This window comes from Coregonus lavaretus (assembly GCF_964263955.1).
Source record: "Coregonus lavaretus genome assembly, chromosome: 5".
Lineage (NCBI taxonomy): Eukaryota > Metazoa > Chordata > Actinopteri > Salmoniformes > Salmonidae > Coregonus > Coregonus lavaretus.
This window is the reverse complement of record NC_139992.1, coordinates 51,503,173-51,524,299: the sequence shown is the minus strand read 5'-3', so window position 1 is coordinate 51,524,299 and position 21,127 is coordinate 51,503,173. Positions and strand designations below refer to the sequence as shown.

The 21,127-nt window shown below is 45.2% G+C and overlaps 2 protein-coding genes across 4 annotated transcripts in view; one reads left to right on the top strand and one right to left on the bottom strand.

Annotated features, from left to right (window-relative positions):
- The window catches only part of LOC311129748 (neuron navigator 3-like), a 753,845-nt gene that overhangs the window by 117,071 nt on the left and 615,647 nt on the right, over positions 1 to 21,127 (bottom strand). For all 3 annotated transcript variants that reach the window (XM_084162171.1, XM_084162172.1, XM_084162173.1), the window contains exons 4-5: positions 14,822 to 14,894; positions 10,734 to 10,908 (exon numbers count right to left, since the gene is read on the bottom strand). In XM_084162171.1, the coding sequence (XP_084018297.1) occupies positions 10,734 to 10,908; positions 14,822 to 14,894 (248 nt within the window). The remainder of the gene's footprint in view (positions 1 to 10,733; positions 10,909 to 14,821; positions 14,895 to 21,127) is intronic.
- LOC311129749 (chymotrypsin B-like) lies at positions 1,475 to 3,349 on the top strand. Its single transcript, XM_084162174.1, has 3 exons — positions 1,475 to 1,564; positions 1,863 to 2,131; positions 2,669 to 3,349. Exons 1-3 carry the CDS (start codon positions 1,513 to 1,515, stop codon positions 3,143 to 3,145), a joined length of 798 nt encoding a protein of 265 aa, XP_084018300.1. The 5' UTR covers positions 1,475 to 1,512; the 3' UTR covers positions 3,146 to 3,349.

Here is a 21,127-nt window from a genome sequence, read left to right as displayed (position 1 = left end):
TAGGTAACATTATGTTAGCCTGATAGTAATAGGTAACATTATGTTAGCCTCATAGTAATAGGTAACATTATGTTAGCCTGATAGTAATAGGTAACATTATGTTAGCCTGATAGTAATAGGTAACATTATGTTAGCATGATAGTAATAGGTAACATTATGTTAGCCTGATAGTAATAGGTAACATTATGTTAGCCTGATAGTAATAGGTAACATTATGTTAGCCTCATAGTAATAGGTAACATTATGTTAGCCTCATAGTAATAGGTAACATTATGTTAGCCTCATAGTAATAGGTAACATTATGTTAGGCTCATAGTAATAGGTAACATTATGTTAGCCTGATAGTAATAGGTAACATTATGGTAGCCTGATAGAGGTGTAAGGATCGATGACAAAGTCATCGAACACTAAACATCTTTTTGGCATTGACTTTTTAATGTGTAATAATCTTCAGTGATATAAGTAAATTAAAAGACAAACTAGAGGACCACAAAGTGAAAGGGACCCTAGAGAGTTGTTATCTCGGGATTTGAATTGCAGGTGTGTTTTTTCCAGTGGAGAGGTCATGTGGAGAGGGAATGGAAATGTGTTATCATGCTAACCAAGGACACGTGTAGGAAATAGTGTTACATCACTACAAGATGAGAAGAACAACAGGAAAAGAACAAGAAAACACCAAAATTATTCTACATGAGACTCAAATTAATTCACAATCACGCAATATGAATATTACACAGCACTGTATTAAAAGGGTTGCATATAAACTGTTAGCTAAAACCTTCTCTAGCATTATTCAGAGCCATACATGTATATCTCTGGTTTGAAAATACATTTAAAGTGACGTTGGATACAGTATATCGAATGAAAACAATCAACCATTGATCTAAATACTCCAATGACCCTTTCCTAATGAAACAACATGTCCCACATGCTGTATGTAATGGTTCATCTGACAAAGTGTTCCGACTGCTTCTTATGTTTTAATGAACCCTGGGAGATGAGGAAGAGGAGGAGAGGATGCCTTTCTTGCACTAATACTCTCACTTGTCTTTTTCTTTCTAGCACTGACTTCGCTGATAGCTGCTTTATTGAGGAAAAATGTGCTTACTACGACTGTGATATGTGGTTGTCTCACCTAGCTCTCTTAAGATGAATGCACTAACTGCAAGTCACTCTGGATAAGAGTGTCTGCTAAACAATAACTAAAATGTCATTGTAATTGGGTTGAGTGGGAAGGGGGCCAGTCCCTCTGTGATGGTAAGAGGCTGTTTGGAGCACAGTTTCCGAGAGCACTGAAGGTCATGTTTTGATAACTGCTCTAACCCTCCTGTTACATGGCTGAGAACTGTCTGATCGCCCAGCGTTGATAAGCAGCTGGATACATCATCCCCCTCCTTGAGGTTAATATTCTACCATGGTTATCCTCAACACCTCGGTCTCCCATTGGTTATAGACATATGGGGTTTGGGGATAAATAGGGTCCCCCGTCCACTAGACTGTCACATTCTCACGATGGCTTTCCTCTGGTTCGTGTCCTGTCTCGCCTTCGTCAGCGCCGCCTACGGTGAGTATTCACGCCTTCTCTTTACCTACAGTCTTACTTCCTTGATTTAACCCTTAACCCTTGTTTTAATGCTAACAGTGTAAAAGTAAGTTGTGGAGTTCCTCAAGGCTCTGATCTTGGACCACTACTGTTCTCATTATATGTGTTACTGCTACATTGCTAGCACTTGGTGATGTTATTTGGAAACATTTCCGTACGTTAGATGCCCATGGTTGAGTATGCTGCATTAAACAGAGCATTTACTGTTGTTATAAAACATGACGAGCTAAGTGTTTACTAAATGTTTTCATGTCCCCAGGCTGCGGCATCCCCGCCATCAAGCCCGAGGTGTCTGGCTATGCACGCATCGTCAACGGCGAGGAGGCTGTGCCCCACTCCTGGCCCTGGCAGGTATCGCTGCAGCAGACCAGCGGCTTCCACTTCTGTGGGGGATCCCTGATCAACGAGAACTGGGTGGTCACCGCCGCTCACTGCAACGTCGCTACCTACCACCGCGTGATCATTGGAGAGCACAATAAGGGAAGCGGAAACAACGCTGAGGACATCCAGATCCTGAAGCCCGCTAAGGTACAGCACAGTCACATCAAATCGCATTTTTATTTGTCACATGCGCCGAATACAACAGGTGTAGACCTTACAGTGAAATGCTTACTTAGAAGACCTTAACTAACAATTGCAGTTTTAAGAGGAATAAGTGTTAAGTAAACAATAGATAAGTAAAAAATTAAAGCAGTAAAATAACAGTAAAAATAACAGTAGCGAGGCTATATACAGGGTGTAGCGGTACAGAGTCAATGTGCGGAGGCACCGGTTAGTCGAGGTAATTGCGGTAATATGTACATGTAGGTATAGTTAAAGTGACTATGCATAGTCACACATCCTCCTCTATAGCTCTGGATATAAGTTCCCCTCAGGCACTGATCTAGGATCAGCCTATCCCCCCCGCCAGCTCAGCTGATCCGATCAGTCTTGAGGCAATGTCGTCCTATAGTCCTACCCGCTTCACTTTTTCACAAGAACTCTCCATTTCATAAAGGTTTCAGTTCTAACCCTCCATTCTCTCCCTCAACACCCCCCCCCCCCCCCCCCCCTCCTCACCCACAGGTGTTCACCCACCCCAAGTGGAACCCCAGTACCATCAACAACGATATCTCCCTGATCAAGCTGGCCACCCCCGCTGTCCTGAACACCAATGTGTCCCCCGTGTGCCTGGCTGAGACCGCTGACGTTTTCTCACCTGGCATGACCTGTGTGACCTCCGGCTGGGGTCTGCAGCGCTACAATGCTCTCAACACCCCCAACCTGCTGCAGCAGGCTGCTCTGCCCCTGCTGTCCAACGAGCAGTGCAAGAACCACTGGGGCAGCAGCATCTCCGACGTCATGATCTGTGCCGGTGGTGCTGGTGCTACCTCCTGCATGGGTGACTCCGGTGGCCCCCTGGTCTGTGAGAAGGACAATGTCTGGACCCTGGTCGGTATTGTGTCCTGGGGCAGCAGCCGTTGCTCCACCACTACCCCCGCTGTGTACGCCCGCGTCACCGAGCTCCGTTCCTGGGTGGACCAGACCCTGGCCGCCAACTAAGAGCCATGCCGCAGCTTGCCTGTCCATACTATGTATTGCTATGTCATTCTATGTATTGCTATGTCATACTATGTATTGCTATGTCATTCTATATATTACCATGTAATGTACAACACCTAAGCCTTAGCTACCAAGACTGAGAGTGCCACCCATTGGTCTGAACTGGATATGACATTCAATAAACATACTTGAACATAAAAACGATGCTCATGAGTAGTAATTGTATGATTACTACATTCACAACGAAATATTTTAGTAGTTGCTTTGTAGTTGCATTGTAATGGAGTTCAACTGTTTCTGCTATTACACGAGTGAAACTTAATGTAAAGTGTTACCACAGTTGGTTTCCTGCTGACTGAATCTACTGCTAGCATTAGGTACAGCAGCACGGAATCATCGGCAAAATTTTAAACCATGTGTATAAGGGCTATTATAAACCGGGTAGTTTGGATCCTGGATGCTGATTGGCTGAAACAGCATTCTAGCTGTGTGCATATCATCAATATTCCACGGGTATGACGCAAACTTAGTTGTTGCTGTTCTATCTGAATGTTTCACAACGATGTTCTTGATATGCCACAGCAAATTACAATAGAAAATAATTCAGATTACAATAGCAGATTCATCACAACATATGCAATTTTAACGAGGCTAATCAGGAAGTGTTCATTCCATCTCTCACTCTACCTCTCTATCCAAAGTAAAGACGCAGACCGTGTCTGCATACCCAAACTTGCGTTCTAATTGGCATGTTGGGTGTGTGAAAATAGAACGTTTTATAGTATGTGACATTTAGAAAATTGCTTTAAATGCCAGGATGTCATACTCATTTTGGCTTTTCATCTAGCAGAATTCGCTGCACACTATTGAGGGACAGAATCAGTGCACAGCCATACACATACAGCCACACACATACCTGCCTACAAATGCATCAACACATGCACGCTCGGACAAAGGACCAACTCAACACTGTCGATGTACTGACAACCTAGCCTCTATGAAAAGACAGAAATGCACATAGCATTACATGGAGTCATTTTGAAACATTACTACAAAAAAAACTCAGTCGATTAAATTGCAGACTGAAGCTATCTCAATAGGCAGCAACTAACCTCAACTAACTTGACAAAATAATAATAAAAAACCTATTCATGCAATAGTACTAAGCATATAGTAAACATAGTTATAACAGAAAAGGGCCAATGAAAACAATGAACCCCCTATTGATCTAAGCTAAATACTGACATTACCTGGTAACACTTTCAATGAGGCATACATATAATGCCTTATAAATGCATTTATAATTCCTTATAATGCCTTATAATACACTTATTAGTGCCTTATACTACTTGCTATAAGGCCAGAGAGCATAATGCATTATAGGTTAGCTATCTATCTCGCTTAGCTTGTTAGCATCAGTCATGTCATTAGCTTCCGCTAGCTTGTTAGCCATCTTCACAGCCAGCTGTCTTCCTAGCAAAGTTAGCTAGCTAGATAGGTAAGTTTCGGCAGGTGTCTAGCTTTTCCAAATATATGTTGCTAGCTAACATTAGCTACCTACAGTAGTCCATGCTTATGTTCCTAGTTCCTTTCAATCAATGCAGTAAATGTCAACAAGCACACAATAATCAAAAATGTAAAAAAAGAAAAAAATAGAAAATTAAATTTTATTATTTGCGTTAAGCTAGGATAAGAGGCTGTTTTGAGCAGAGTCTCGCCCTCCTGATACAGGGGCTGAGAACTGTTTGATTGCCCAGCATTGATAAGCAACTGGATACATCACCCTAGCATTGTAGAACAAGCCTGATTGTTGAGTTTACAATTTTATCAGTCTGGAGTCCCTACTCATCAGACTGGTTCCACCAGGATGACATCCTTGAGGTTAAGATTCTACCATGGTTACCCTCAACTTTCGGGAGGGGTGGACACACCTGAGCACCAAAGTGTCCCCTGTGTGCCTGGCTTCCTGAGCGCCAAAGTGTCCCTGTGTGCCTGGCTTCCTGAGCGCCAAAGTGTCCCCCGTGTGCCTAGCTTCCTGAGCGCCAAAGTGTCCCCCGTGTGCCTGGCTTCCTGAGCGCCAAAGTGTCCCCTGTGTGCCTGGCTTCTGGTGCGCCAAAGTGTCCCCCGTTTGCCTGGCTTCCTGAGCGCCAAAGTGTCCCCCGTGTGCCTGGCTTCCTACGAGGATAACTTCGCCCCTGGCATGACCTGTGTGACTTCCCGGCTGGGGCATGAGCAGCTACCAGCCTGCCAATTACCCCAACAAACTGCAGCAGGGTGCTGTGCTCCTCCTGTCCGAGGAGGAGTGCAAGAAGCACTGGGGCAACATGATTCACGAAATGATGATCTGTGCCGGTGGTAAAGGTGACCTCCCTGGCCTTTAACTGTCATCACACACAAACACAGAGGAAGCTGAATAAACAACAGCATTGGTCATCTAAAGTTACTAGATCCTGTCTGATAGTCAGGACATGTCCTCTGTGTATATCTGTTTGTTAGTTAGTTTTGGGCTAGTGGAAGAGATGAGGGTCAATAAACCACCCATAAGAGGTGAGTGATACCCAGTCCCAGTGCCAGTTGCCTTGGAATGCAAATTACTACTAGACTGAACACTTAATGCATGCTGGGTAAATTAGAACACTCAATAAATATTGGAATAAAATGACTGCGGTTTTCAAGGGCAAAATGAGTGCAGTTTTACAGGGCGACAGAAGGGATATGCAGATTATCAAAAGCATTGAGATTTCATTTATGAATATTATTCTAAGATATAAATATTCATCTTTATGGTTCAGGGGTCACTTCTTCCCAGATGGGAGAGACACAGGAAGAGGAAGGACTGATGGAAGGAAGTTGGGAGAGATTTTGGTAGCCACTTGCGATGAAAGATGAGAAAGTATTCCATTACACAGAAGAAATAAAACATTTTTTAGACATTATTTCTCAGTTGGTTTCATAGGGCCACTGAAGAGATCTTATCTTAGATTAAAACCGGGCAACACAGAGCGATACCCTTATCAATGCATGGTTGGCCAAACTCCAATTGAGAGTGATAATGATAATTTTGTGTAGCGTTGTGCTCCTGTTCAAATTACCCCCAATTCTAATGAGTTTTAGTCAACCCGACTGTCTAAATCGTAACTGTGGACTCTCCCTCTCCCTGGTAAATTAACAAGGCTTTGATTTAATTTTGAGGAGGTGCCAAGTCATTGTTGGCTACTAATTAACCTAACATAGCAGGCGTAGAAAGGCACCTGAGTGGAGTCCCCACTTCCGCTTTTTAGGGGAAACGGAAGTTGCTGTATCCCTGAAAACCAGAAACATCCGGTTTCTGACAATGCCGCTAAGGGTGGCTACTAATTAACCTCTGAGATATCCATTATGCATGTCTCTTCTTCTGCTGTATGCCAATAAGCTAGGGAAGTACCATAGAGCTTCAATGAGCCAGGGAAGTACCATAGACCTTCAATGAGCTAGGGAAGTACCATAGAGCTTCAATGAGCTAGGGAAGTACCATAGAGCTTCAATTAACTAGGGAAGTACCATAGAGCTTCAATGAGCTAGGGAAGTACCATAGAGCTTCAATGAACTAGGGAAGTACCATAGAGCTTCAATGAGCTAGGGAAGTACCATAGAGCTTCAATGAACTAGGGAAGTACCATAGAGCTTCAATGAACTAGGGAAGTACCATAGAGCTTCAAAAACACAAACGGGGCAATTTCCCATTATACCTGGCTGAGAGGCCTGTTCATATTAATGTGCAAATGGAAGGTGTATGTATGGCATCTGACAGAGACTTAATAAACACCCGTAACCTACGATGTACCCCACTCGCTCCTCTATCCTCGATCCTCCCAGAATCCTTTGTGCGAGGGGTAAAGTAAATGGTCGGGTCACGTAGGGAAGACAGCCACGGCGCCATGATTAATAGAAGCCATTATTCTCAGAGGATGATGTCGCAACGTGGGCACAACGCCTCCGCTCAAACCTTTCTCATCTTTTACATGAACGTGCGTTGGACCATATTTCAGCTGGCCCTATTGTGAACAGCCACTAGTAACAGGAAGGATGGGGTTTAAAGTTAGAGAGGGTCACAGGGCTAGATCACTAGCTACTGGTCTGTGTAACTGGTAGAAGGAGCTATCGCTACACTAGGCTACAGTGCATTGAAATTGTATAGTAGCATGTGTTTCACTTAATTAAACTGACAGGGGACCTGCACAGCACATGTTTCACTGTGGCCCAATGCATCCTCTATAAAGTATACTGGAACATAAAAGCCACAGTATATTCCTACCCTCTAGCGTTTATCCAAACCACGACCTTTAAGAGAAAAGCTGAACATATGAGGTAAAGATGCGCTGTAGAATATGTCAGGTCACATTGATTAAGACATACATCAGAGTGCAATCTAATGAACTGCGATGAACTGAGAGCCATATTGGAGAGGCATTGCTGTCCTATTAGATATGAGCTATGGTTATCTATTCACTTTGCCTCAACACTGTCACAGTTATGAGGCCAGACAATAGCTAATCCCTCGATGATCCACAACGGCAGATTCCTCTGTTGACAGCAGGTATGAAGATGTCCTCCGACGGTGACACACACACACACGTGCACACACACCCTTTTAACGATCAGGGAGTGTGAATTCCATCTCTCGCTCTACCTCTATCCAAAATAAAGACACACACCTGCCTGCCTAGCGCCTATACACGAACAAAGGTGTACACAACCCCTTACCACATTGATAACTTCAGTTCTATCAATTGCTGTATATAGCTCATCTAAAGCTCAAAGGTTAATCTAGCCTGTGTGAAAAGACAGGAATGCTCATAGCATTACATATAGAAACTCTGAAATACTACCGCTCAGAAACCTCAGAGTAGATTCACTTACAGACATTACATATAGAAACTCTGAAACACTACCGCTCAGAAACCTCAGAGTAGATTCACTTACAGACATTACATATAGAAACTCTGAAACACTACCGCTCAGAAACCTCAGAGTAGATTCACTTACAGACTGAAGCAATCTCCACAAGCAGCAACTCATAGTTCCCTTTCAACCAACTTCACAAAATAACACATCAAAACATATGCAGGCAATAATACTAAGCATAGACGTGAAACTAGTTTGAATAAAGGCAGTCAATTACCAGTTCATGATGACATCAACACAGTCTCGTAATCCAACTACAGTAGCGGTACCACGCTTGGCTTTAAATCAGAACAGAGAGCCAACAGGCACCGACAGAGACTCTACTCAGTACAGTACCTAGAGGGGTCTGGCTTGGCTTTCCCATAGAGCAGACAACTCTTTCTCTCCCGGGGCTTGGCGGTGGGCAGGCGCGAGCGCGAGACAAGGGGGTCAACTTGTTCACCATGGGACATGGTGAGTTAATTGGGAGGGATCGCCGATGCTGCCCCCCTACCTTCTACATCTCCAGCCCCAGAGGCTCCTGGGTGTCGCGAGCCACCAATGGGGAGTTTCCCCCCAACATAGACGCACGCACGCATGCACGTACAGAGCACTTGGCCTGCTCACATTTACAGTTACAGCACTGGGCTTTCTATAGCCAGCACCTGCTGCTGGAGCTCTGATCGACCTGACTGGTGTCTGGGGGGAGAGAGGAGGACGGGTGTGTGTGTGTGTGTGTGTGCACACGTGTGTGATTAAGTGAGTGAGAGATAATTGATAATTGCTTTATAAAAACCAACACTGCATTGTTCGGTGGATCAGACTACATTGTCCTCGATTGTATTTTTGGTTAAGAGATCCAGACAGCGCTGGTCAAGTCTGTGAAATCAGACAATGCCATACGCAGGTTGATGTTTATTGGGACGAGTCTTGTCCTTGAGGCAAAACTTCTGCTAGATGGGCCACCCGCAAAGTCAAAATTGGCTATATTGTCAAAATTCATGAAAACTAAAATTAAGGTTAGGGTTAGGCATTAGGGTTAGCAGTGTGGTTAAGGTTAGGGTTAAGGTTAGGTTTAAAATCAGATTTTATGACATTGTGGCTGTTCCACCTAGTGCCCACCCTGCAGAGCTGCCTCCAGAACAAGATTAATGATGAAAAACGCTAACCTGTATGTCATACGGGCAGAGAGGTGAATGCGTCCTCAAAACACTTTACAGCTCAAGCTAATTGGCTAATGTATCATGCCCTCATATTCCCCTACAGTTGAATACCTACAAATCCTTCTTGTGTTGGTTCTGAACTATTTATGACAAACTGTGATAAATCATCCTGGTTTGGGTCAGATTTTTGACAAACTCACACACATGTACATGCACACACACACACCATATCTGGTTCTCCATTAAAACCACCACCACACCAGCCACTTCTCTACTGGGAGAACAATGGCTTCCTGTAGCAGTGATGGGCTGTGGAGCATCGCCTCCGGTGGGGTGTTGATTTAGTAATCGCCCCCAGGGGAGTGAGACGTTACTGGGCCTGGCAGACCTTGTGGAAACCCTGGCAGATCCTGGGTGTTGTTGGAAGCCAGCCCCATACATTTAACTAGCCCTCTGGTTCCTGGCTCCTTATGGCTTTCTGGCCTCCTGGCCAACTTCTTCTGTGTGACATCACCCAGGCCCGGCTTGTGTGACTGGGCGGTCCTGCCATGTCGGCGATAGTCTCGCTGGAATGCCAGCCTCGGCCTTGTATCGGGCCGGCAGGGGTATTGGACCCGCACCTGTTACTTGTTGCTGCCTCTGACTGGGAGAGGTCCCAGGGAGCTGAGGCCTGAGAGGGAGGAATGAGGGGCAGCTGTGCCTCTCTCTGCACCCCTCCCACCCACAGCCAGGCTAAAACCCCTAGACTCAGTTATTCAGTTACAGCCTCTCAAATTCTACCCCTCCTTCCCTCCCTAGTGTTCCCCAGTACTGACAGTGACCAGAGGATCAAAAGTGGGTAACTCAGAATACATCCACACACCAGCAGCAGGCCAGACCAGGGCCTGGTTGGGATGGTTGGGAGATGTAACCTGAGCTCGCCAGGGGAATGCCACCCATGTGTGGTATTTTAAACCTCTCTTTAGATGCTTCTCTCAGGCTGGGCTGTCTATTTACATCACATGGGTCCGGGTCCCTTCCTGGTTTTATTGCTTAGTGGGCAGCGGCAGTGTCCACTTTCTGTATACTGTTGAAATGTTCCTCTGTTAGCTCCTATCTGTTTATTAAATGGTAAATGGTGTGACAGTACAAAGCAGGGACCTGTTTGGACGAGACTAGCTCAATTTGAACTGTACACCAAAGTCAAAATATCCCAAGATCAAATGTGTTCAGAATCAAAATAACACACCAGTATAGTGGCTGCAAATGTGACTATACCCAATAACACAATGCTTAAACCAAACCTGGAAAATGGACACAGTTTAATTCCTATACATACAATTAAGCTAAGTCTCCAAAACAGTGTGCATTGAGACGGCTCCGGGGTGAAGTTTCCCCTGGGTACAGATCTAGGATCTAGGATCCTTAACCATTAGTAAGGAAAATGCAAAACTGACCCAAAATGTAGCATCTAGGGGCAACTTCACCCGACACCATTGAGATGTGAGGACAACTGAGCCTACCTGGACTGCATCTCTTGTTGCGTTTTGAGGGGGCTGGCCGGCGCCGCCCCGGTGGTCTGGTGTGTAAGCTCTACCAGCGACTGGTAGTACTGCTGTTGCTGCTGCTGCTGCTGCTTGTAGCGAGACAGGATGAAGAATAGGCCCAGGATGGTCTTTAGATTCCCATTCCGGATCTCTGACAGGTAGACAGGGGAACAGAACAAATAATCATCAGGAACATGGGTTCAATTCCCGCTGCGGCCAACCATACTGAAATGTATGCACGCAGTACTATAATTGCTTTGGATAAAAGCGTCAGCTAGCTAAATGACATATATTATCCCTCTGTATGATGCCTTGCTTGGCTAAGAGAAGAGAGGTCTCGTCTGACACAAACACACATCTGATGGCAAGGGAAGTGAGTATCTAGTGTTGTTTTAGTCTCAAAATGAGGAAGTGAGACTGAAATAGTGAGTCAGGTGCAGTGTGCCATTACTAACGGAAAAAGTGTCTAATTTAACTGTAACCCTCGTAACCTATTTTTGAATCTCAGATTGTTGATATTGACTATTTCACAGTTATTGCACTAGGGATTCACTGGCTGAGTGACTTAGTCCTCATGAGAGATGGGTTCTGACTAGTTTGCACACATTCACTCTAAACGTACTCTAAAATGCTTTTAAAGTTTCCTTCTCCTTGCAAAACAAAGGGAGCCTATCAACTGTGATATGATTAATCTGAAATCCAGGAATGAAAATGTATCTCTCGCTCAGCACCCGTCATCGGAGCGCTAACGCATCCACTTGTGAAATGGCTTTTCATATCAAAATAGCTGACACAGACGCTGTTTGAAAGATTTCAACAGCTGACACAGCAGTTTACGTAAGGGGGCTCAACTTTATTGGCTTGTTGTTTGCCGATTGCAAAAAGTTGGAAAGATTAATCTTTACGTTTTCGATTTCAAACTCCAGGTCGCAGTCATTTATATTGTTACACTGCAGGAGTCCAAACGGCAGTAGTAATCACTTGAAGAACGAAAATGTCCCACATTCATTCGGCAAAGCAATTGGTCAATGGCCACAGAATAATTGGAGATTTGTAGTGTAGAACACAATAGCAAAACAGAAATAAAGGGCCTTTGAGGTTACTATCTGAAACATGAAGGTCCAGTTTCCCGGACACAGACTAAGCCTATTCGTGGACTAAAAAGCACGCTGAATGGAGAATCTCCATTGAAAGTGTTTACTAGTCCAGTACTAGGCTTAATCTGTGTCAAGGAAAACCGTCCTGAAGAGTATGAGATAGATGCTGTTGACCATGTGAACATCTATTCATACTGTAAATACAGACTTTTGATATCAATGTGACCAGTTGTCTCCTTGTGCTTCATATGGATGTGGAACAAATTCATTAAACACAGATATCGCAGCAGGGTTGACATTTGGAGAAAAACAAAACAGCTGCGAATTTGACAGGGATGAGGAAAATGGAACCGAAATTGATCCAGATATCCAGAGGTCAACCATGATACGGTTTCCTCTAAAGTCAGCCAGCTCTTTACCAGAGGGTTGGTCCCACTCTTTCTATTCAGCCTGCTTCCAGAGACCCTCTCCCTCAGAATGATCCAATAATGGTTAGTTATGCTAAGCTCCATTGGCCCACCATACAGGAGCACATGTCTTATGCCCAGTTTCAAAGCAACATGGGCTAAGTGCTGTCAGCACTTCGGTGCCAGTTCTCCTTGGGCCACAGTCGGAGTAAATGGGCCCCGCTTCGAGGGACTTTTAAGTGGTTAGAGCGGTTTCATTTAACCTTTTGTCTTTTTGGGGGGTGGATTTTACGAGCCACAAAGGACTTAGGAAGAGGTAGAGGGAGGGTTCTGCTAGGTCTGAATGGTACAGGAAAAGTATTGAGGAAAAATGGGACTGCTGAACCGCTCCCACCCAATTAATCTTTCCTGGATTTAATCCCCAGACGTGGGCCGATTTAGCCTAGGCCTCTTTCAATAACATTTGACCCTAACGACCAAGGCTGTGAACTTTGACTATAGAGAAAGAGGAAGTTATAGATTTCCCTTTCAAAAGTGATATGATCTGAGGTCTTTAAACCTCGAATTATACATTCTCTTCCCCTTTCAGCTACTCTGTTCCCCAACCAGCTGACAAACAAACTGAGTAACTTCCAGAACTAGTCCTGACCTTTGCTTCTTCTAGCTAGTTATCTGATGAAGACAGAAGATATGGACTGCTAGTTGTACAGAGTGGTGGACACAGTAGGTGTGCTCTCCATGTTGTGGATCAGGAGAGTGAGTATGCGTGTCCTCACTGACCCGGCAAGGAGAGGCGTTTAAGTGCTAACTAGGCTAGGAAAAATTGTCCTATTTGTACAGGCATCTGTACCCACAGAGATCAAAGAGTAAGTTTGGGTTCGGGTGACAGTCAGCACAGTGAGAGCAGGGCCCTGCCGTCCAGCTGGTTCTCCCTCACCGTACAGACCCTGCTACCACTTAACGACCTGCCACAGATGACCCCTCGCTCTACATGGCTATGAACTGCAGGAAGGGCACTTTTAGAGGTTCACACCTGCTTTTAAAAGGTTTGGTTTAGACTAGAGCGGGTGACCCTTGAATAGATCTCAGCAGGCACGGATTAACCTATCTGTGGGTTAACTCGTAGAACTGAAAAGCCGTTGTTGAATACCCTGGCAAAACAAAAGAGTGCTGGACATTGAATGGTTTTTGTACTGTTTGTTGGCTGTTTTCTAGCATTGAACAGAAAATGAGGAAGTCCAGTTTTATTATGCTATGTATTAAGTCTTTATTTGCTTGCTATGAAGTTATATCGGGGGTGTTTCCGGGACTTTGACGCATGCGACAAACAAGATCATTAAATCTGGCACATCTGAGGGTGAGGTTGCCCACAAGACGCCTTTCTGGAGTTTTTTCCTAGAAGATTATTACAGATTGTTTTCTTGGAAAATTCCTATACCCTCCAAGTACATCAAACGTCCCGTTTCTTTTCAAACTCCACGCCTCGTAAAAACTAAGCACAAGCGTATGGAGGCCTCGAAAGTCTGCAAAGCCCACAGCTAATTCAATGAAGCATAGTCCTCACCAGCTTAGGGGTGTATGGAATGTCTGGCCCACTCCACATACACATGGTCCAGGGGAACAGAGACCCTCGCCTGGCCCACTCCACATACACATGGCCCAGGGGGACAGAGACCCTCGCCTGGCCCACTCCACATACACATGGCCCAGGGGGACAGAGACCCTCGCCTGGCCCACTCCACATACACATGGCTCAGGGGGACAGAGACCCTCGCCTGGCCCACTCCACATACACATGGCTCAGGGGGACAGAGACCCTCGCCTGGCCCACTCCACATACACATGGCTCAGGGGGACAGAGACCCTCGCCTGGCCCACTCCACATACACATGGCTCAGGGGGACAGAGACCCTCGCCCATAAAAAAAGTGATGAAAAGCGATCAATAACAGGGCTGCAGAGCAGAGTAACCCAATAGCCTTTATATTTAGGTACCCTTTTAAATTCCAGGCCGGCAAAGTCAGTTTGCTGTTTTTAGGGGGACAGAATTTAGAATAACCGGTCAGTGTATCGGGCCGGAGGCTATTTCGGCTGTTCCGATAGGTCAAGGGCATCGTCACCTCCCCAAACTTTAGAGGGGAGTCAAACTGATGGGGGTCCTGGACAACAAACACTGGTCTTAAATAACAGTTGGCTAGTTACTGTGGGGCTCCTTCAGACATGTTAACACCCATAAGAGTAGGGCTGTATATCTGTTTAATAGCAGCTTGTAGGAGGAGAGTAACCTCAAATGGGCCATTCAAAAACTATGCGTAGTTAGGTTGACCGATCCTGCTATAACTCTCAAGGACACATTAACTTCCTTCCATCCTGTGATAAATCCGTCATCTAGATCAGGACTCAGAGTCCAGGTCGGGTACTGACCCATAGTTTAAGAAACCCTGGTCTAGATGACAACCGTACAACCACAATCCTAGTTCCTAGCCTTGCCTCAAGCCACATTGGTTAACAATCATCATTATACATTCAACTTCATAAAAAATTAAATAATTCCATCTTACCTTCTGAGGAAAGCCCTTGTACATTCACTCCTCTGGCATCCAGGAAACTGAGGCAGGCGTCCACATTCTCGGTCTGAGGACAAAAACAACATGAGGAGATGAACAACAGTCAGCGGAGGAAAGCATGGTGGTTGTGGAGGACTATCGTGGAGTGGCTACTTGCATAATGTCATCATGTCTCAGTGGGATGGAGTTAGGGGTCTGATCAACCCATTGGCCATAAAGCACCCATTGTCTGATTATGACAGAGCCCGTTTGAACCATATGTGACCCAAGGAGTCAGCCGGGCCGTCTGACATAGTGACCACAGTGTGTCCCACCTACACAGCCCCACAGCCCGGGTCCTGGTCGGTATGCAGTATGTATACAGTACAGGAGATGTGGCCCACTTGAGGCCAATTACGACACAATACACGGCTGACTGAAAGCAGCAGAGTCAACAGCGATACTCAACCCCCCTCAGAGTGACAAAGTCCTACTGAGTTAGTGGCACAGACCCTATTATATATGAACCACAGTGCATTCCTTGAGAGTGGCTAACGCCTGCCACCGTTTGCATGGCGGGTAGTCTCAGCCCTCGGCACAGAGGGCTTTCATGAGAAGGTCACCACAGGGCAGAGAGCTCCACTGGGCCGTATTGTACTAGGGCTGTGTGAGGGCGGGCCGGGCTAGGCTTGTCAGACAGGCGGCGTCCAGCAGCAGCAGAGTTTAATGGATTCCTTCTCTGTGCTGCTTCAGCCTCAACACTCATCAGCCCTGAGGGGAAACGTCCCCCCAGAGGAACAGGGACACCATCTCAGTAGTCTGGTCTGGAGTCTAGCCTAGACTGTTGACTAAATGACTGTAATGTAAAGGCACATGTCAGTGATGACATCAGACCTTATTAAGTCAATAGAGGAGGACCGCCGGGTGTCTCTGACGACGCCCTCTCTCTGACCAGGCAGCCCTCGCAGATACACACACACATCTTGGTTGTGATTACAGTTCAGTTGTAACTACATGGCAAGGGCACATTCTGTAGCGTATCAACATTGCACGGATGGTGCCCAGCTCCAACCTGGCCCTGACCCGTCTTAGGGGGAAAGGAGGTGGATTTACAGCCAGTCGTACAGACGGATGGGTCTCGTCTGAATTCAATGTATTGTACCACTCCAGCCCTGCCCAATGGCAGCCTGCAACATGGAGGGAGGGCCAGAAGGATGGATGGCTGTTTACTCTGCCTGTGTCAACAGGGTCGGGACCAGAACACGGGGATCACAGCCTGTTCATCTGACTCCACAACACAACAAACAGAACTGGAAGGGAGAAAAAAAGAAGCAAAGATGTCGGGCTGTTCACATGTGGTTTGTCCCACATATGTGTAGCCAGACACATGTGCACCCCAACAACCTAACCGTTTGATTATACCCTCCTCTCGTAAAAATGTGTTTAGCACATTCATCGCAGTGGAGTGACGTGTGACGTGTTGAGCACCGTACATTATGGTCATCATTTCAATTAAGTCTAGTCAAATTAAGTTGCTAGCTAGCGAAGTACCAAATGCAGATTTGTGTTGTTCCGTTGAGGGCGGTTGTGGGAAAAAAAACAGAGCCTACCCGACAAATTCGAATGAGCCATGAGCACAAAGCATATGTGGAAATTAACGTCATATAAACACAGATTACATTTTTGTCAACGAGACACGCATGGTATCACCTCAGCCTCCTTGGACTAATGTTTCAATGTTTTTAGCAATTTTGTTTTAAATGGCTACTTTCAAAATATTTAAAACATCAAGTCAAATATTCACGGATGCCTTCACGCAGCTCGTCTGTTGGCATCTGTTGGCCAGGCAGAGAGAGAGGGAGGACAGAGACTAGAGAGGCAGGGCATGTTGAACGGTTGTCACAAAGACAGAGGAGTCAACCCATAGGTAGTCCTCTGTAGCTCAGTTGGTAGAGCATGGCGCTTGCAACGCCAGGGTTGTGGGTTCGTTTCCCACGGGGGGCCAGTATGAAATATGTATGCACTCACTAACTGTAAGTCGCTCTGGATAAGAGCGTCTGCTAAATGATGTAAATGTAAATAGGAAAACAGACAGTAAATCTGTCCTGGAGAGTGAGAGACCTGTATCCTGTCTGATCATTTTAAAAAGAGACTGATCAAATGAGGCCATGTTTTGCAACTGACATTCTGATGTTCTCACCAGAGAGCTATGTCTATTAGATCAGAGCTACCACTGATGATCTTCTGTCAGTCTTTAGATTCAGATGACGTAAACAAAGCTGAATCGTCATTTAATGCGTTGATGATAAGTGCAGCCTTAATGTTCCACTGCTTTTTGGCTAAATAAACTGCCATTTTGGTGGGCGGTTTGGCTTTGTGGGATATTTTAACTGCTTCTCGAGGAACTCGGATCATTTATTGTTCCGACGTAAATTGACATTTTACAGATCCACATAAGTCATTAAAAGCAATTTGGAAACTAAACATTTTGATGAGGCACATTCCACCAAATCAGCTTACGAGGAACTTGAAAAAAACTTGCACTTTCAAGAACTGACAACAACAAAAAATACACCATTGGAAAATGACTGCTGATTTTAGGCAAGCGCAACTGACATAATACTGAAGTCATCTTGTTAAAGTATATTGTTGTTAGAGTTATAATCATCGTAAATCAAACCATATTTAATTCACACACTGCACAGATCAAAATATGAGGCTCTGATGCTGAATAAATGTTTGCAGTTTAATTTGCTCTCATCGCTCCCAAGTCCCAAAAATGTGTGTTGAGGCACTTTGGGCATCGCTAACGGTTTCAAGTAACTGCCACATTTGGAAAGTGTTATCCCTCAGACACAACTGTCAAATACAAAATGGGCCCACGCCTCAATTACAATGTGATCTGCGCCAAAAGCAATCTGTTTCAAAACAACACAGAATACCTTGCATTGGTGCTTCACCACGTCTCAGAACAACACAGAATACCTTGCATTGGTGCTTCACCATGGCTCAGAACAACACAGATTCTTCATTCTCACTTTACCCTCAGAGAAGCCACACCGCCTGTACTGCCACTAACTCAGTGCTATGCTAAGAGTGCTTCAAATGCTGGCAGGGGCCCATGTTACCTTTGTTACTTTACGAACCTGTACCATTGAGTTTGAACACTGTCAGAACAGTGGTGGTGATGGCCCATAAATTCCTGTGGGCGCTTGTCTAATGAGTAAAATTAGCAAGCCGATGATTTAGACTAGAGCGTCACATAACTGAGATGCTTTACTGCATGATTGTGCTTTAATCACTGTAGTCAGGCCTGGGCTTTGAACTCCATATGCTAACAGGCCGACGAGGCCTCCTCTCAAACTGAACTGAAAACAGCTGAGGGAAACAGAGAGGTTTTAGGGGGAGAAGAAACTTGAACAATTTATTTGTTTGGTCTTGATGTATTTGGCTCTTGGTGAGGTGTTCGTGGTTTAAAGGCAGATCCCCCTGCCTCTGTTTTGGTAGAAAGATTAAGGATAGGCCTGGAGAAATGTAACCACTCTCAAATTCATAGACAGAGCTATGGATGCAAGGACTGATCCAAGATATCAAAATTATATTTTTAAGCATGTTTTGAGGCTTACAGTGTTTGTTTACATTGTTTACAAACACTGTAGTAAAACAAGCTTATATGTTGGGTTCTGATGGGTTAAGACAGTTGAACTAAGGTCATGAGGCATTTATAAGTTATATTCTTCAAGAATCAATGGGTATATATCATTCATTTATAAGTCAAAAAATGGATGTAGCAATTGCAGATTGCCCCTTTAAGGCTTTTTGGGGCGTATGTTACAGCAAAGGGAGTTGGTGCTTTCACTCTCTGCTGCCTGCCGCTTTTGAAACCAACCTGAAAGGAACTGGCTCATGCCCTCCCCCAACGACACACCATCGTTCTCCATTAACGTTCCCCCTCTTTTTCTCTAACTCTCATCCCTGGATCACCTCACCAGTCAGCTCTATAGGGTCTGACACTCTCATCCCTGGATCACCTCACCAGTCAGCTCTATAGGGGTCTGACACTCTCATCCCTAGATCACCTCACCAGTCAGCTCTATAGGGGTCTGACACTCTCATCCCTGGATCACCTCACCAGTCAGCTCTATAGGGTCTGACACTCTCATCCCTGGATCACCTCACCAGTCAGCTCTATAGGGGTCTGACACTCTCATCCCTAGATCACCTCACCAGTCAGCTCTATAGGGGTCTGACACTCTCATCCCTGGATCACCTCACCAGTCAGCTCTATAGGGTCTGACACTCTCATCCCTGGATCACCTCACCAGTCAGCTCTATAGGGGTCTGACACTCTCATCCCTGGATCACCTCACCAGTCAGCTCTATAGGGGTCTGACACTCTCATCCCTGGATCACCTCACCAGTCAGCTCTATAGGGTCTGACACTCTCATCCCTGGATCACCTCACCAGTCAGCTCTATAGGGTCTGACACTCTCATCCCTGGATCACCTCACCAGTCAGCTCTATAGGGGTCTGACACTCTCATCCCTGGATCACCTCACCAGTCAGCTCTATAGGGTCTGACACTCTCATCCCTGGATCACCTCACCAGTCAGCTCTATAGGGTCTGACACTCTCATCCCTGGGGCGACGACTGGCACATTACAGCAGAGGGGGATTCTATACCACATCATCCCAGGGTGATCAAATCCAATGTAAGGAGCCGGCTCCAATCTAATATTAGTCAAGCTCTGGATGGTGGGTGTGTGAGGATTAATCTAATATCAGTTAAACTCCGGATGGCGGGTGTGTGAGGATTAATCTAATATCAGTTAAACTCCGGATGGTGGGTGTGTGAGGATTAATCTAATATCAGTTAAACTCCGGATGGCGGGTGTGTGAGGTTTCATCTAATATCAGTTAAACTCCGGATGGCGGGTGTGTGAGGATTAATCTAATATCAGTTAAACTCCGGATGGTGGGTGTGTGAGGATAAATGGGGTTGTGGCGTAAGTTTAGTTACTCAATATAGATTTTGGGTGACAGTACTAACCATCTCCACTGACTGGTTCTTTCATACGGCTGTCAGATTGGGCAGGCTTTCCACAAACCCTTGAAACTTGGGAAATACACAGTCTCTCTCCTATGTTGATGCACTTGTTTTTTTTCATCTAAACTATGAAATAACACATATGGAATCATGTAATTACCAAGAAAGTGTTAAACAAATCAAAATATATTTGATATTTGAGATTCTTCAAATAGCCACCCTTTGCCTTTATGACAGCTTTGCACACTCTTGGCATTCTCTCAACCAGCTTCACCTGGAATGTTTTTCCAACAGTCTTGAAGGAGTTCCCACATATGCTGAGCACTTGTTGGCTGCTTTTCCTTCACTCTGCCATCCGACTCATCCCAAACCATCTCAATTGAGTTGAGGTCGGGGGATTGTGGAGGCCAGGTCATCTGATGCAGCACTCCATCACTCTCCTTCTTGGTAAAATAGCCCTTACACAGCCTGGAGGTGTGTTGGATCATTGTCCTGTTGAAAAACAAATGATAGTCCCACTAAACCCAAACCAGATGGGATGGCGTATCACAATAACACCTCCTCCTCCATACTTTACGGTGGGAACTACACATGCGGTCTCACAAAGACACGGCGGTTGGAACCAAAAATATCAAATTTGGACTCCAGACCCAAGGACAAATTTCCACCATTCTAATGTCCATTGCTCGTGTTTCTTGCCCCAGCAGGTCTCTTCTTCTTATTGGTGTCCTTTAGTAGTGGTTTCTTTGCAGCAATTGGACCATGAAGGCCTGATTCACACAGTCCTTCTGAACAGTTGATGTTGAGATGTGTCTGTGACTTGAACTCTGTGAAGCATTTATTTGGGCTGCAATTTCTGAGGTTGGTAACTCTAATTAACGTATCCTCTGCAGCAGAGGTAACTCTGGGTCTTCCATTCCTGTGTTGGTCCTCATGAGAGCCAGTTTCATCATGGTTTTTGCGACTGCACTTGAAATGTTCCGTATTCACTGACCTTCATGTCTTAAAGTAATGATGGACTGTCGTTTCTCTTTGATTATTTGAGCTGTTCTTGCCATAATATGGACTTGGTCTTTTACCAAATAGGGCTATCTTCTGTATACCCCCCCCGTTAACCAGTAGCATCCACAGCTTGGTAGCTAAGGATTCACCCCTACCACTATGACTTCATCATACATGAACCCAGCAGCACAACAATGCGGGCGGACGTTGCTGTTGACAAGCTACAATGGGAGCTCTGTCTAATAATAATAATATGCCATTTAGCAGACGC

Coding starts and splice junctions, on each gene's coding strand:
- LOC311129749 (XM_084162174.1), top strand. CDS start 1,513: ATGGCTTTCCTCTGGTTCGTGTCCTGTCTCGCCTTCGTCAGCGCCGCC. Junction 1,565..1,862: donor CTTCGTCAGCGCCGCCTACG/GTGAGTATTCAC, acceptor TCATGTCCCCAG/GCTGCGGCATCCCCGCCATC. Junction 2,132..2,668: donor AGATCCTGAAGCCCGCTAAG/GTACAGCACAGT, acceptor CCTCACCCACAG/GTGTTCACCCACCCCAAGTG.